The following is a 16,521-nucleotide window of genomic DNA, read 5'->3' as shown; positions in this document are numbered from 1 at the left end:
GGAAGTCGCCAACTTCGGCAAAGCCACAAATAGCATCACTCCAAAACGAACACGAACTTTTGATCCCTGGAGTGGAAAGAGGATCCCAGGGAGGAAAGGGCAGCTGTGGAGCTGAGTGGACTCTTCCCTAGCCTTCGTCAAGGGCGGGCTGACCTGCCTGCTGTCTCCACCTGGCGAAGAGCAATCTCACCCCACAGCTTTCTCCAAAATCTGGGCGCTCTCTTGGGGCCAGGGGGTTAAAATATATTATTTTCTTTTTAGAACGTTTCGCTTACCAGTGCGGAGAGCTTTTGCACGGAGATATTGACGCTAAAAGATGTGCAAAATAATTTAAAAAAAAATTCAAGGAGACTTAAGTGCAGTTCCAGGAAGAGACCAGCCTCCTCAAGGCTCAGAAACTGGCTTCCCGGAGCCAACAACTTAAGCGCCATAAAAATTAAAGGATGTGATAGTAGCAATGCTCACAGCAAACACTCAGCAGCCTGCCTTGCCTCCCCTCCCCCTCCGCTGCTCCCTGTGAACCAACTTCTCTGTCTACACTTCAGAAGTCTCCGGGAGGTGTGGAGAGATCCTCCATCACGGCTTGGGACATTGTAAGCTGTGAAGTTTATGTTTGTGGCGCCTGGGCTCAAACAGCCATTCAGTGGCTTGCTCGGTTATCAAGAAAACAACAATCAGAAAAGATCAGTAAACAGAATCGGCTGCCAGAGCCTTGAATTAACTACTTGCATTTCAGTTTTAAAAATACCAGCTCACACTGTACAAGTTACTTGTTTTTATTTCGAATAGTTAACGAGAATTCAAGATTTGGGGCGATTTTTTTAAAGCGTCACTTTTTAAATAAAAGCACAGTAGTCACCCCTTCCCTTTCTTCCAGCATTCTCAAAGAAAACTGAACTTGCCTTGTTGTGATGTAATCTTTAATTGTTGATTAGCAGAGAGGAGGTAAGTAGTCTTTAATCAATAGAATTCACGCCTAATTTGGATTATAAATCTCGTTTACCAAAACGGACTAAAACGAACTTTATAAATAAGAAAATAAGTACTCTCTGCTTAGATAGTTTACTTCTACAAGAGATGAGTTTAAAAAATCTAAAGTGGCTGCGTAGCATCCAAACTGCTTTTTTGGGGGTTAGAGCTGAGATTTTAAAATATTTTTACTTTTTTTTTTCTTTTTAAGAAAAAGGGAAAACCTAAGTAAAACCACATGGGATTTACAACAGTTATATTTCAGTGAGATCAATCCATCTTGTGGCTTAAAAATTCAAGGTGCTAGGGAAATACAAGGTACGGCTAAGGTAACTTAAAAGCACATTGTCTTTTTGGCTGGTAGTCAAAAGGATCAGACAGACCAGAAAAGAGGTCAACAAGAGGAGTTTAACAAGATGATCAGGATGAATAGCAACAGAGTATCACAAAGTCATCCGTTTAATCTTGAACTCCAAAAAAGTTGTCAATGGGCAAGCGGGTCCACCCACCCGAGGAGAATCACAGAAACTACAACTGTTACTTCCACGGAGAGAAGATCTACAAATATTATTCCAATTTAAAATGAACTTTTTAAATGGTAAGATAAACCAGGTCCACTTGATGAAAGAGGAAGAGGGACAAGGGACAGAAATAGAAGATATTATTGCTCTTAAACTGTGGGGGTGGGGGAGGGAGTCCCGTCTTGAAGACTACAGATATTGATGTAGATTCCCTGATTTAAAGGGGAGTACCCTGAACATTTTTGGTTCCATTAAATTTTAGCTTGCAGAAGCTAAAGGAAATGAGTCATAATGTCCAGGAGGAAGAATTCAGAGTAATAAGGGAGGGAGGATCAAAGATAATAACAAACAGGAGGAATTTCATTAGAACAGAGCTCAAACCTCGGTCTCCAGAGGTGTGTGGAGAAAAGGAGAGTACGTGTAAGAGATGATTTGCAAACAAGAAGACATTTCAGCTACACATTTTAGAGCACATGCTGAGGAGTCTAGAAGGGGAAGACACACCTTTCATATGAATAATACAAGAACTAGAATGTTATCGACCCATCAATCCATTCTCAGCCATCAGGCAATAAATATCTTGAATCTAGCAAGTGAAACCAAGTCATTCATCACCTCTCCCTAAATTACTTTTCTTAAATTCAAGCTGTGGGCTTCAGAATAGACTGACATCTATATATGTAAAACATCACCCCCACCTGCCACCTCCCCAGCCACACACATACTTAGAATCTTAGAAATCAACGCCAGGAGCAAAAAGGAGCACAAAGACGGGAGCCTCCTTGCAGTGCCTCCATTGCATTCCAAACCCTAAATAAAGTTGTTGTTGTTGATTATGTTTTTCCCATCTCCAAGTCCTAAAGTTCTTAAGAGTCCACCAGGATCCATGGTTGGGAAAGGGGTACTCAAGGTTTTCATAAAGGGCTTAGGCTTTGCCAAGCCAGCGAGGTCAACATTCAGCTTGGACCTGCCATTGTTGCATATGCTTATTAGTCAGCCACTCAAGCTATGATGGTGAGAAAAATAGGGAAATTGAAAAGGCTGACCAAGAGAAATAGGGAAGGGGATGTAAAAAGGGTCAAGTCCGGTGATAAGAAATGATAGGAGGGAGATGGGAGAGAACGGAGGTGGCAGGGAGCCTTTCCCGGGGAGAAGATCCGTGTGAGATAAGACATAACTCTTGTTTTTCTCAACAGACAACTACAAGCCATTATTACCGCCGGCCAAATTATTAGCCCCCTGTCAAGAATGAGACAGAACAGTCAAAGTAATCAACGGGCATGTCTAATGCACTGTAACATTGTCAATGCAAAGTTTGTTTTCTCTCTGCCCCCACGTTAGAGCCTGTAATTAACCCGTTATGCAGAAGGATGCCAAACAAAAGCTTAATTGAGGCTCTCTTTCTCCCACTGGCTGCAGGTTTGGAGAGGGTGACCGGGACTGGGAGCCTGGGGTGTCTCCAGCCCCGCCCGAGCCATGCACCCAGCCCTGGCTGGAGAGGGTAATTCGCCACACCACACACAATTAGAGTACGTTAGTTTTTGTATTTATTAAGACTCGTCAGATATTGAGAACGCCATTACACTCGAGCATACAGAGAAATCCAGTTTCCAAAGAATCAAAGCATCATCCTGGGCGGAGTGGGGGATCGGAGGAGGAAAGGAAGGAGAAGGAGATAGAGCCGAGCCCCGCAAACTCAGAACCCTGATTTCGGGCAGTGCCATTTTTTGCATCCCTGGGCTCTAGCTCTTGCACTTGAACTACGGTTAAATGGTCGGGCCACGCCGCCCACGGAGTGGCTCCGATCTCCGAAGGGGGTTTGCCAAGTAAATGACCCTGCCCCTAGCCCATGAAATGCCCTTCCCGGACAGAACAAAGGTCTGGTTTCTCGCCCTAGCCAGTCACCCTTCCCAAGGTTTTTGGAATTCGAGTTAGGAGAGAAGGGGTGATGGGGAGGAAATGCATACGCTAACTGATCTGGGAACCGCTGAGAAAACTCTCTCCTCTCTAGGTCTGTTCGTCCTGCTCAAATAAAGTGGCATTTCCCTGTGGGCTGACAGCCGCCGCTGATAAATAATGGTCGTGCCACACTGGCTAGGCAGAAAGTCTCTCTTTTAGCAAGAGCTTATATTTGAAATATGGGTCATTTCAACGATCCTAAGCAGGAGACTTTGGTATAAAGCACTTACTCTGAGAAAACAGTGACTCCAAACCAAAAGCCCTTTAAAGTTGGACTCTCTTCCTATTGGGGGTGGGGGGTGGGGGGTGGAGGGCTAGGGTAGGAGGAGAGAGACTGAGGAAGGAAAGGGAGGGAGCATGACAGAGGTCGGCATCTCGTTTTCCCAGAGCCAACTAGAGCATCACAGCTGAAAGCTAAGGGCTTCCAACCAACTTTGATCCAACTATCAAAATCCAAACTTGCAAAGTCCACTTTCATCACTTGCAGTACAATATCACGCCTACTGTATGCCAGCTTACCCCAATTCACATGCAGTCCTTAACTTCAGACATTTTAGCGGCTTACTTGTAAACATATAAAAGAGGGACCCTGGATCATTGTGTTTTATTTATTTATCTATGCCAAACGTTTATTAGTGAAATAGTCCTGAAGATATAATTCTACATATGGCGCTTTGATTTCACATAATATTTAAGAAAAAAGACAAAACACATAGAATTAGACATAAAATTCAAAGACCACGGTACAACCTTTATCTCTTTTTTTTTTACTTCAGCAAACAAAAAAATGTCAAATGACATGAAAAGTGGCAAGTCTTCTGACAATAAATAATAAATTACTTTATAATTTTTGCAATGCAAGAGCAAACAAAAAAAAGTTTCCTTTTTTTCCTCTTTATTTCCGGAGAGAGAAAAAAAAAACAGTCATTTTAACCAATAACTATACACATCTTTGGGGGAAAAGTTCTTGGACAGACACAAGTCAAACACAATCCCGAGACGCTTGTGGCAAAATAGAGGTAACCTTGTTGCAATGCTTTATAAGTTGGTTTTTAAATCTGAATTCAAAAACCTTTAAAGTCGATTCAGACTTCTTGATAGAGGATGGATCTCAAAAAAGGGGGAAAAAAGGAAAAAAGAAAAAGAAAAAAAGGGGGGGGGCAAAAGTAAAAGAGAAACCAGCTACCAGACACACTAAGAGACCCAGGATTTCAATTAACCCCTTGTTAAAGTCAACTAAAAACATCGCAAACCAACGCAGCTCCACCTTCCTGAAAGGACTCTTTCAGCCAAGAGGCCAGTCTCTTCCTGCTCTTTTTTGCTGGAGCTCCTGTTTGGCAAGGCAATGACCAATATAGAAACAGCACCATTCAGATTAGGATGGACTAGAAATTTTCCTATTTCTGCTTTTCTCCAGATGTGCAGTGAAATGAAAATGCCTTTTCTTTTTGAGATCCTTGAATTATAAATCCTCTACGTTTTAAAAACGTCTTTTATTTTTATTTTTCAGTACTCCTAAGGTCATTGAATAGCATATGTTGGGTTTAGGTTTTGTTTGTTGTTTTAATTCTAGTAAAATCCCATGATTGTCTTCACAGTGTTGCTACCATATCACCTTGTCATTAAAACAGACTTCGTGCATTTCATGGAGCATTCATTTCTTGATTCAGTTTTCATTGACTGGGTTGTTAAATACTTTTATTTTGGAGTTCGACAGTATAATTTCCCACTTTCTCCAACAGGGAAAAAAATACATCTGAATGAATGTTCCTCATGCCTCAATAGGACTGGCCACCATGCTGTTAGGTGTATCTGGGAGTTGAGAGGACATCGATGCTACTTCACTGCCAGTGGAATTAGAGCCTGGTCCTCCTTCTGAAAAATTGACCTGCATAGAAGGATGAGAAATGAATAAAGGAGGCAGTAATCGTATTCATAACATATTATAAACTCGCTATATGTGCATGCATCCGCAAATGTTTGTGTGGATACATAGGCAGATTAAGATATCCACACACGTAACTGCATCCTAATAAAACTATCAAAAGCCTAAGAGAATAACTTGAGAAAAAAAAAAATCCTCTCTCTTTCCTATCTTCCAAAAGATCTCTGTTTTAACTCAAATTGAATTCCCAACATTATGTTGCATTAAATTATTTAAGAACAAATGTGTTTCCCACTATAAAATGGCATAACAAATCCACCATGCATGCTCAAAATAAAACTATCCTGCTGGCTACATGTTGCCCTGGGAGCAGGCGGGTTCTCTGGGTCTCTAGGCATCCAGGCCTCTCTTCTTGAGTTGGAAAATTCATAACGCACGGTCAGATTCTGTGACGGAGGCGTCCCAGAACAATGATTAACTCCTCAGGGGGACCAGTGTGTGCATTCCTCCTGGTTGTTCAGCTGCCTCCAGGTTGGTCTCTCTTTCTCTCTCTCTCTCCCTCCCTCCCTCTCCCTCACTTCCTTCCTCTATCTCTATCTTCCAACCCCCCCCCCCCACCTTTTTAGCCCAAAAAACATTGCATAGCAGTTGTAGACCTCCTCCAAGTGTTCCTTCCCCAACCCTCTGCCTCAGCTTCCCCTCCATTGCTCCCCTCAGACACTAAAGTTTCCAAAGAATCAAACCCTTCCCCTGCTTTCTTCTATATCCAGGTTTCACTCAAAAATTCACCATATGAATGACTTTAAGTTTGTTTTCCCATTTCCAGACTTTACTTTCTTTCCTACTCTATTAAACTTTCAAATTATGAGGTCTAGAGATTTCATGAATTTGCCTAACCTCTAGACTGGCCCACTTAGAGACACAAGCCTGGGGCCAAGCACTTTCAACCACTTGCCTATGGCTAATTACTTAATTCTTGACAGGAGAAAGCAAATGCCCTCCACTTAAATGTTAGGGTACAGCTGAAGTTTTATTTCCAATGGAAGGAACACCTTTTTAGGACAGACCTTCATATATTATTAAGCAGGATTCTACAGTGCTGATTTCATTCTTTAAGAAAACACCATATGTATACATGTACCATATTACAAAGGAATTCAAGAGTTCTTCAAAGATTTCAGGGAAAATGGAATTAAAGGAATTTTATTTTTGTGCAAAACAATCTGAAATCCATGCAGTTTTTTTCATAATATGACTTTTCCATGAAAATATAGAAGGCTTCTTATATATTTAAGATTTTTTATCTTGATTTTTCATGAATTAATTTTCTCTCTGCATGTGTAAAACATATTAATGCTAAAACTGATTTTCACACATTAGCTAAACACTACCTCTGAATGGTAGAGCTCATGTTCTTTTTGTAATACATGCCACACAGCATGCCACTATATAACATGTGAACTCATACACCTAAAAATGTGAAAGAAATTCTGCATTTTAGATTAAGATAATTCCCTCATCTCTTCATTGATATATTGAAAAACTACACCCAGGCAGGTGCCTGATGCTGATGGGTAACTACATTGATTATGTATGATAACCACCCTGGTTTGGGTTCTTAACTTTTCCATTCTTTAGATGCTAAGAAGGGCGTGAATTTATCAATTGCTGACCAAAATGTCAAGGTGATCACTTAAGTCCCTGCCAAGTCTAAGAGGCACAATTCTGCAACTTATAGACTTCTCCACAAGTGCTATCTAGCTACACGCCTTGAAATTAATCGCTCAAAATAGGCTCTGACTGATAAGAAAATTCAATCTATGGTCAAAGGATGCAAAAGTTTCTCAAAAAAGAAGTCCCTTCTCTTCAGCACCATGAGACCTCCGTCTCTCCTCAAGCCTCAGCTAAGGCCCCTCTGCCCGGAGCCTTTCAGGGTGTGACAGCAAACCTGAAACCCCTTTCTGCTGGGAATTCAGCCTCCTGGGCCTGGGAGCTGACACTTACCAGTTGCTGAAAAGCAGGCTGATCTATGTCACTCTGCAAGGCGAAGTCGCTCAGTACTTTCCAAGGCGGCTGGTAACTTTGCACCTCCACTGGGTTAGCCTGTAAGCCACCGTCGTGTCTCTCTGGACTGGCAGCCACCATGGGAGTTCCTGTCATGCCCTGGATATTCTGTGAATAGCCACCCCCCCATCCCAACATGTTAATGAGCAAACTCCCTCCCTCCATTGTCCCCGCAGGCTAAGCAAATACATCCCGGTATTATCTTATCTCTATAGTGGCTTTTATTGACTCAGTTAATCTGCTGCACCTATGGATATTAGCTGGAGTTCAGCTTTGTTTTACTGCGTTTTGGTTTTGGGTTTTGCTTGGCTCTTTGGGATGGACTGTAAGACCTGCTTGGACCTTATTCAACCAAATTCTCCGACAACTTTCTTCTTCCCTCCTACCTTCACAGTCATGCCAGTTCCTCCCATCCTCCCTCACCGGCCAGAACCTCAGGAAGGAGAAAGCTGGGGCAGGCTGGGCCTCTGTTCAGGCCCTAGGCACCACAGTGGTTCTCCTGGGCAGTCTCAGTGAGTCGCACATTTTTCTCAAGCCCTCCTACTCGCAGAGCCAGCCCCACCCCCACACATTTGGGTCTGGCTGCTATTGTGCTATTATGTACTAACCAACTTAGAAAGTGCCCTGGCTCAGTCTTGGCCGGCCTGCCAAGTTTAATGACAGCAAGTTTTATGGCATTTAAAAATAGGGTTGAAGCAGTAAAAAGCAAAACGAAAAAAAAAAAAAAAGAAAAAGAAACTCTAGCTTAATCCGGAGGTTTGCAGGGTGGGCGCTGCCCTGGGCCTGTGATAATATGGGATAATAAGGAGGAGGCTGATGTCTCCGTGGAGGCCTGGGCTTGACCCGGATCCCTGTGTGTGCGGGTCAGTTAGGGGACCTCGCCGGACTGAGAGCGTTCCAGCAGGCCTTACCCAGAGTTGGGGTTCGTGCGCAGGGGAGTTCCTGTATGAAAATCCTGATGTGTGCAGGAACTCAAGGTAGTTAGTCCCTTCCTTCCTCTTCGGTTTAGTAGAACTGACAGCCTCAAAGGTGGCAACACCCGTGCCACTCTTTCTTGCCGCCTGCCCTGGGAGGGGGCGACAACGTCTTTCTGATTCCTGGGTGTCGGTGGGACTCAAGGTCACCAGCCTGCCCATGCAACTGGGGATGGGGGCGGCCACTCCCACCTAGCAAGGGGAGCTCCCCTAACCTGCCTGGCTCTCCTCGGGGACGCCCGGGTGGCCTCTCCCCAGGGGCCTGGGGGAAGGGCGCCCCGTCCGGGCTCCTGCTGGAGAGCAAGGTCGAACTACTCCGCGCAGCCAGCCGGGCTGGGTATCCAGGACACACCTCGCCAGCCCGCCCGCCACCTCTCTTTGCCGCTGGTACTTCCCAGCCGGCCCCAGGCCACTCACAGTTTTGTCATTGGGCTGCTGCTGCTGGAGTTGCTTCATCATGATGCTCCGCTTCTTGTCCTTGCACCGCTTGTTTTGAAACCAGACCCGGATCACGCGGGGGCTGAGGCCTGTCATCTCCACCAGTTGCTCCTTCATGAGCGCGTCGGGCCGAGGGTTGGCAGCGTAGCAGGTTCGCAAGGTGTGCAGCTGCTTCTCGTTGAGCACAGTCCGCACACGGGTGGTCTTCTCCGGCTGCTTGTGGACGTGGGGCCTCAGGGCTGGCTGTCGCGCGGAGATGGGCTCGGCTGCAGGGCAAGGGGCTCCGTGAGCGCTGGCAGGGCCGTAAGCTCGCCCGCCGCGCCGCGCCGCGCCGCTCCGGGACAATGGCAGGCGTTTTGCAGCCAACACACACAAAGCAGGGGGCGGCAGAGGTAGGGTGAGACGGGGCAAGAGGGAGAATAAAATCTCGCTCTAATCTGCAGAGGTCAATGCTGAGTATCTGGCCCGGAACACAGCTCCCGCCCCGGATTGTGGCAATAGAGCCTCAGCCCAGGAGAGCGCGTTTTAGGGTCTGTCCTGCTCGCATCAGGGGCGGCACTTTTCAGTATTCTTTCCCCTCTATTCACATTTCTCATACCCAGACTAGGCCCAGGGAACACCCCTTCTCCCACCAAGGACCCTCACCGCCAGGTTTGGCGTGTCCTCGCGGGCCAAAGCCACAAAGAGTTCCCGGGAAGGGAAGGCAGGACAGCCTGGGATGGCCGGAGACTGGGCTCCAGCCGACCTGGCTACAACGCAGGAAGGCTCAGGGCAATTCTGCAAGGCTGCCTTGAGCTTCTGTGCCAGAGAACAGTCTTGTCAAGGGGCCCAAGAAGGAATTCATTATCTCAGCAGACGTCTCTACCACCCTTGGAGGCTTTCTTTTCTTTAGTACCAAATCCACCAGGATGTTCCTGAGATGGACTGACCCCCGCGTGAAGAAGAACTGAACCTCTGTGGAGCTGACAAAGGACTGGGGTGGGCAGTGCTGTCCCCCACCTCTGTTCCAACATTGTGGCCTCCTCCTCGGCACACCCCAGCTTTGCCCCAAAGCAGCTTAAGCACCAATACCCCAGGACAGAATTCTTAGAGCTGTCAGAAAGCAGAGGTGGGGGTGGGGGTGGTTAGAGCCCTCCCCCTCCCCCCCTCCAGTGTTTAGTGAGCAGTGATACTTTAACACTGCACAGGGGTAGACCTGTTCAGGACCTGAGGCAGGCTTGGAAATACTGTCTCTCTCTTTTTACCCTTAGCCTTGGCTCTGGCCACTGCACTCAGTATCCACTCTTCTTCCTGGGAAGCAGCCTTCTGATCCCTGAGGTACACATCCTACACCTTCTACCTCTACCTCCCTCCTCTTCCACCTCCCCTCCCCACCACAGGGTCAGGCCAGCACCTATGGGGTCAATTTAAAGCTACAGAGACAGGCCCGAAGATGAAATTCTCACCAAATCACATAGCATGAGTGGTTTAAAGAGGCAGGCTCCCTTTAAAAGGCAATTACTGCAGATTAGCTTGTTGACAGTTTTCAATTACAGCTCTGTGCAGTGGCTTGCAGTTACTGAGACTGTATCTTTTCAGGCTGGTTCTCTCACAAAGGATAAAAATGAATTTTAAAAATGTTTTGGAGTGTGGAGCAATTCGCAGGGCACAAGGACTCGAAAGGCCAAACAACTTAAAGCCACCGGAGTTTACTCCACTGGGTTAAAAGAGGAAGCTTCAGGGACCCAGGACTCCACCCCTCTAATAAGGGCAGGGGCTGGGGGCTGGGGGCTGAAGCCCAATGACAGTAAAGCCAGTTTGGAGGGGAAGGCGAACTGGCAGCACCGTTTGGGCTTGTGCACACACCTGTGTACAAGTGATATATATACATTAGGGTTCACCCACAGGCAGACACACAGGCGTGTAGGTGTGCTTGGACAATCTGCGAGTGCTCTGAACGTTACTGTAAACTGCACACAACACCTCATTTAACGGGGAGGGGCGGGGGAGGCGCCGCCACCGCCAGCCTGGGGCTACCAGGCCCGCTGTGAGCGCCCGCACACTGGCAGGGGCGGCGCTGGCGAAGAAGGGCGCCTGCCTCCCGGACTCCCTCCCGGCGAAGGAGTACCTGCCATTTGCAGCGGCCGCGCCGGGTGCAGAGGGCTGAGAGGGTCGCCGGCGCCTAGGCTAGCCCTTTCCACGACGTCGTGGTCCGCGCGACAGAAAAGGCCATCCTCCCGCAGCGCGAACTCGTCCCCGGGGATGAGCTGGCGGCTGCAGGCCACGCAGCGGAAACACTCGATGTGGTACACCTTGGAGCGGGCGCGCATCACGAAGTCGTTCTTGCTGAAGCCGATGCTGCACTTGGCGCATTTGATCCCGTACAACCTGTGCGAGGACCGGGCCCGGGGAGAGGACGTGAGTCATGTGGGCACAGTCCTACCCCAGGACCGCCGGCGACCCCAGCCGCACACCGTAAGAAATCGACAGTACCCAACCGAAGCTGGTCGCGGGACAGAAATGAAAGCTCTCTCTCTCCCTCCTCCTCCTCTCCCTTCCTTTTACTCCCCTTTCGTTTCTAATGAACCTCTGCATCTCCGTCCGTACCTCTTAGGTCAGAACTCCCAGCCCACACTACGGAAAGTTTACTGATAGATTGGGAAGCTGGGCGACCGCTCTGGCGAACAGTCCGCGGGTTGCCCTTGCAGATTCCAGCGGGAAGGGGGTCCCACAGTTTCCCCTCCGTATCCCCCCACCCCGCCCAGTTTCTGCTGGGAGACTTGTCTCTGAGCGGGCAACACAAAGAGCTTGGGGAGCAGATCGTCGAAGTACTTGATTTGCAAACACACACAGGCATAAGCAGTAACAAAATGAAACCTCTGCGGATTTCTAGATCATCTCCTGGCAAGTACATTCCAATCCTGCTCCAACTAAAGATTTTCCTCCGGCAAGAATGTTACTGCTGATGGGGTTTCCTTTCCTTTCTCCCTTTGCTTATTATTTTTAAAAAATCTACTGGATCTTTTTCAAGTTGCTGAAACATCTACCTCATTTTCAGCATGCTTGAGAGCGAGGACCAGCCTGAAAAAAAATGAAAAGCCCCCCAACTTCTCAGCTTTTCCTAACTGCTGGTCTCTGCTTACCAAGGAACAATCCTTATAGTTTCTCCCGGGCACCTCTCTTTCTATCTGTAATAACAGAAGCTGGCCCACTCCTACAAAGAGAATGGAAGAAAAAGTGTGCGTGTGTGTTGGGGGGGGGGGGAGTGCGGATTCTGCTACCCCAAAGGGAAATGAAAATCTAAAAGGTCATTCTGCTCTGCTTGTACAACTACAGGGTTTCAAAGGGCACACACATATACACACAGTTGAGCAAGAGTGGGGAAACGGTAAAAGCGATTGGGTTCTACAAATGTGTGTTATGCACACTGAGGCACATGCACGTTTGTGTGCAATGGAGCAAAACGCTATCTCCATAGGAGTAAAGATACTCCTGGAGGTGCCAAGTGATCCTCCTCCCAGAATCTTGAGTTCACATAGCAATCCAGTAAACAATGAAAACAGCTCATTTGTCAGACTTTAGAAGGTAGACTCAAAAGTTTTTCCTCCCTCCGCCTACTGCATGTGAGATCTTCTATTTCATAGGATGAAGACTTGACTTTGCCTGTGACCAAACAATTTAGAAAATCCCTCCCCCTTCCTTTACCCCACTTCCCTACTTCCTTCCACTCTTCCCCAAAGTAACCCCCACAACATTGTTCAATTTTACCTATCAAGATTATACTCTCCATTTCATGAGAAGAGGAGGAGGAGGAAGAAGGAGAAAAGATGGAGACAAAGTGAGCAGGAGAACATTGTGACTGCTTGTTTATTAGCTAAATTTCAACAGGAGTTCTCAAACTGCAGAAACCCTAGGACTTACAAAAACTGATTACTTGTTAACAGCCACTGGAGAGTTTCTTAATATAATATTTTGCTATTATTCAACATAGTAGTGAAGACAATTCTCGTCCAATTGTTATTAAAACTAATAACATTTTCTTTAGAAATTCTGTTTTCCTAAGACAGAAAATAAAGTTCTTGCTGTGTGTGTGTGTGTGTGTGTGTCTGCGTCAGAGAAAACTCGAAATTAGTCAAGCATGAAGCAAAGTCTGACCCAGAGTAAACTGAAAAAAACAAACACAAACTCAAAAAGTTCCTACGCGTTTGAGTCTTGTTAATACGGGCAATTGGCTCATTTTATCAGTTACTAGATTTTAATGTGGGAAAGGAAGCTGTTCAATTATCTAAATATACCAATTGTTCGTAGACAGATGATGGGCAATTTGATCTGCTCTGTCTAATTCATCAGTTCAGATAAGATAAGAAAGAAAAGACAGGCAGATGTCACCAAAGGGTTAATATTTAAAAAGATTAAATTTCCGGTCTTTTTGCAAGGAATATTTCAGTTGGTTTTGAAATCTTCCAGGAAGGAGCTTTTACACTAAAAGTAAAATGGCCAACACTTCTGTGCGCTTTTTCAATAGTGAATCTCTAAACATGCTTAGGTCAAACTTTTATTTAGCTTATTTAACTGACACTTCCAAAGAATTTGTAAGTTACTAATAAAGTGCTGAACTAAAACATATAAATAATAAGACCATATACTGCACAATACAAACTGACCTTTTGAAGTTCAGAAACCTAAGCTTATGCATCTTTAATTTTTTTTCTTGTCTGTTTTGGAAGGGGGAGCCTGAGATAGGAAAATAATTTGATCATCACAAATTCCAAGAGAAATTAAGCAAGCCTTAATACTACAAAGTTTATGAAAACCACTGGGCAGGGTTTTTTGTTTTTGCCTAACAAGTGAAATGGACAGCATAGTTTAATTTTTATAACACACTTTCAGGGTAACTTCTGCACGCTGGTCCCCACTAAGGCAAACTTCACAAAAAGACAAAGCCACACCAAATTAAAAAAATAAATAAATAAAGAGCGAAGAGAGACAAGGAAATCTCACAAAATTAAGGAAGAAGTATAAATGGCGTACCTGATATAATCTCTTTTACAGTAGGTTTTCCCATCCCTAACAAAGCACGTACAGCTCTCGTCCAAATACTGATTACACTCCGCACATTTCAAACATGCCGCATGCCATTCCAAATCCGGAGAAACCCTCAGAATATACTGATCGTGAATTTGATTGCCGCAACCAACACATAGGGAAATCAGACGTTTTTCTGAAATGAAAATAAATACATGATTGACTAACCGTTTACTTCCTACAGAGATAAACACACTTTTAGTGTCGTTCTCTTAGAGGGTGTACTCTGGGAGGGTTTTTTTTTTTTTTTTAAGAGTATTGCACTTTGGAATGGTAATTGAAGTGTGCCATCAAAACCTTGACTCATTTTAAAAAGGAGGTGGAATATATGTAAAATGCAGATTTGAATAGTCTACATTTGTAAGCCTAGCATGCAATCAAAGCCGCTCATTTTGTATTTCTTCCCCCCCCCCTCCCTCTTTGCCATAATCATTGGGAAAGATTATGGATAAGTCAAGTCAAAGAAAAGGTTTTGACTAGAAGCGTTAAGTGAACGCAGGGATGTCTCTATTTTCCATGAAGCACGCTCTTCAATAGCACACAGGACTGGATATTGTTAGCAAGAGCAGACATCAATACAGTTGTCACTCGTTCTCTTTTGCAAGTCTAATGCTAATTCCTATCTCCGGGTATTGTATGTGCAGGCAGAGCTTTGCAACAAAATAACCGGATTCCGGAGGAGGAAATCACCGCTTAGCATCTGAAGGCTAGGGTTTTGGAGGGCGCACAGAATCCAAACATAAGGTACGATCCGTTTCCCGAAGATCAGAACCGACAGCAAGCATGCAGCCTTGGCGGCAACCAGAAAGAGCCACCTTTTCTCTTTCTCCAGGCAACGACTCCAACTCCGAAGAACCCTAGGAACCCATGCCTGAGAGAGACCCCCGCACAAGACCAGCACACCGAGCCCCGCAAGGTAAAATAGCCTCTTACTTTTTGGTGGATCTCCCATGTCTCCCATATCTGTGAGAGGGAGTAATGTCCACAGTGAAATGGTGGTTGTACAGTTGGTGACCAGCCCACAGAGAGGATGCTGGAGCTGTGGCTAAGTGGGAAACAGTGGCCCCGGGGGTTGCCAAGGCTCAGAGAGCCGCTGCCCGGCTGCGCCGCGCCCTCGCGGATCGGGGAGTCCAATTAAAGCCGGCGGAGTTGGCGGAGCGGAGGCGCTGCGACGGCGGCGGACTCGGCTCGGCTCGGGCACCTCTCTTCCTTATCTCTTACTCAAACTTCTCTGCTCCAACTCAGCTCCATCGCCATTGGTCTGACGCAGCGCGCGGGGACGTCAGGCGAGCGCCGCGCCCATTGGCTGCGGGGCGCGCGGCGCAGCTGTTCTGATTATCATATTTCAGCCTCGCCGCCGCCGCGCGCCACTGACCGCTCGGCGAGCCCGCTGGAGAGGATTAGGGCTCCCGAGGCAACTTGCTCCGGGCTCAGGCCGTTCTCCCCTGATGCTCGGGCTGCCGGACTGCTCTGGCTTTTGGCCTCCTTCTCTTCTCCTCCTCCTGCCCCCTCCCTCGCTCCTCCCCGGCCGCGCCGCCTGCGCCCTCGCCTCCTGTCGCGCTGCTCCTCCGCCCTGAGCTCCTGGGGTCGCCGCAGTCCGGCTGGCCGCGTTGCGCGCGTGGCTCCCTTTTCTGCCGCCAGTGGCGAGTGGCTGGTGGGTAGGTCTTCCTATTGACCAGGTCCCTCCCGGGCTGTAGGGAAAGGGGCACCTTGCAGCAGGCTACCTAACTCGGTTTGATCCCACTCTGTGACGCACAGTCCCGGGCCTGGCCCGGCTTGGCTGCCGGGGAGGGTGAGTGCCTTTCCGAGTTGGCTGTGCATTGCGCGCTCGGGGAAGAAGAACTGGGAATGGGATGATTAGCCCCAGAGGACTTGTTCGCTGACTGCTCCTCCGTTACCCCGTTACCCACGACCTCAGATCTCCAAAAACGTGGGGTGGGAGGAGAGGGGGCGCTTCCTGGCGTAGCGGACAATCAGGTCGGAAACGCACAGGTAAAATGAAGTTGACTCAGCGGACTTGCCTCTCTCTCCTTCCGACCCGTGAGGTCTGCTTTTCAGTTTAACACTAGCATTAAAGCGTGTACTAACCCGAAGCCAGAGTGGAATGCGCTTTCAGTAGCCTCAAGTTTGGGAAGCGACATATCCTGGCCAGTTCCTCTCTCTGCTGATGATCTGCCTTTTGTTTCTAAGCTAACTTGTGCACTCAGCTAGTGGTGTTTTCCTTTTTTTAAGGACACGTCCCCATGTCTCTAGGAAATTTAAAAGCTGCGTTAGTCCAAGGGCATGAGGAGTGAAGGGTCGTTTCACTTCCTCGGGCGTGGATCTCTTGAGAGTTTCTCTCGGGGAGGGGGTGGTCTACCTGCAGAGAGAAGAATGTTGGCTGCAGGTCGCCGGTAACCTTTTTCAATCATTTCTTACTTGTCCCAGTCATCTCTTTACCAAAGACAAAGTCACAGGAAAGCCACCAAGAATCCCTACACTTCCCCCACAAAGCTTCTAAATAGCTATTCCTTATCTAATGGGACTGCTAGTTTTATCTAAAAAGGCCTACAAACACAAACCCTAGAAGGCTTAATTTTGGTGTCTTGTTGCCGTGAGAAGACTTGGTGTGTTAGGAAACTCCTTTCTTTGTGTCTCTCACCAGATC

At 47.0% G+C, this 16,521-nt stretch overlaps 1 protein-coding gene across 1 annotated transcript; it reads right to left on the bottom strand.

Moving 5' to 3' along the window:
* Nucleotides 1-4,453: 4,453 nt before the first annotated feature.
* ISL1 (ISL LIM homeobox 1) lies at nt 4,454-14,930 on the bottom strand. The gene is made up of 6 exons (XM_062212067.1): nt 14,808-14,930; nt 13,821-14,010; nt 10,918-11,177; nt 8,790-9,076; nt 7,339-7,506; nt 4,454-5,337 (listed from the first exon to the last, which is right to left on the bottom strand). The coding sequence occupies exons 1-6, from the start codon at nt 14,833-14,835 to the stop codon at nt 5,221-5,223; spliced, it is 1,050 nt and encodes a 349-aa protein (XP_062068051.1). The 5' UTR covers nt 14,836-14,930; the 3' UTR covers nt 4,454-5,220.
* Nucleotides 14,931-16,521: the final 1,591 nt, after the last annotated feature.

Source organism: Lepus europaeus, chromosome 15 (assembly GCF_033115175.1).
Source record: "Lepus europaeus isolate LE1 chromosome 15, mLepTim1.pri, whole genome shotgun sequence".
Lineage (NCBI taxonomy): Eukaryota > Metazoa > Chordata > Mammalia > Lagomorpha > Leporidae > Lepus > Lepus europaeus.
This window is presented reverse-complemented; position numbering and strand designations above follow the sequence as displayed.

What these genes read in the sequence shown, in the direction of transcription:
- ISL1 (XM_062212067.1), bottom strand. Translation starts at nt 14,835, where the DNA reads ATGGGAGACATGGGAGATCCACCAAAAA. An exon ending in CATGGGAGATCCACCAAAAA is followed by an intron (nt 14,011 to 14,807) that starts GTAAGAGGCTAT and finishes TTTTCATTTCAG; the next exon opens with AAAAACGTCTGATTTCCCTA. An exon ending in GCGGCCGCTGCAAATGGCAG is followed by an intron (nt 9,077 to 10,917) that starts GTACTCCTTCGC and finishes CTTGCCCTGCAG; the next exon opens with CCGAGCCCATCTCCGCGCGA.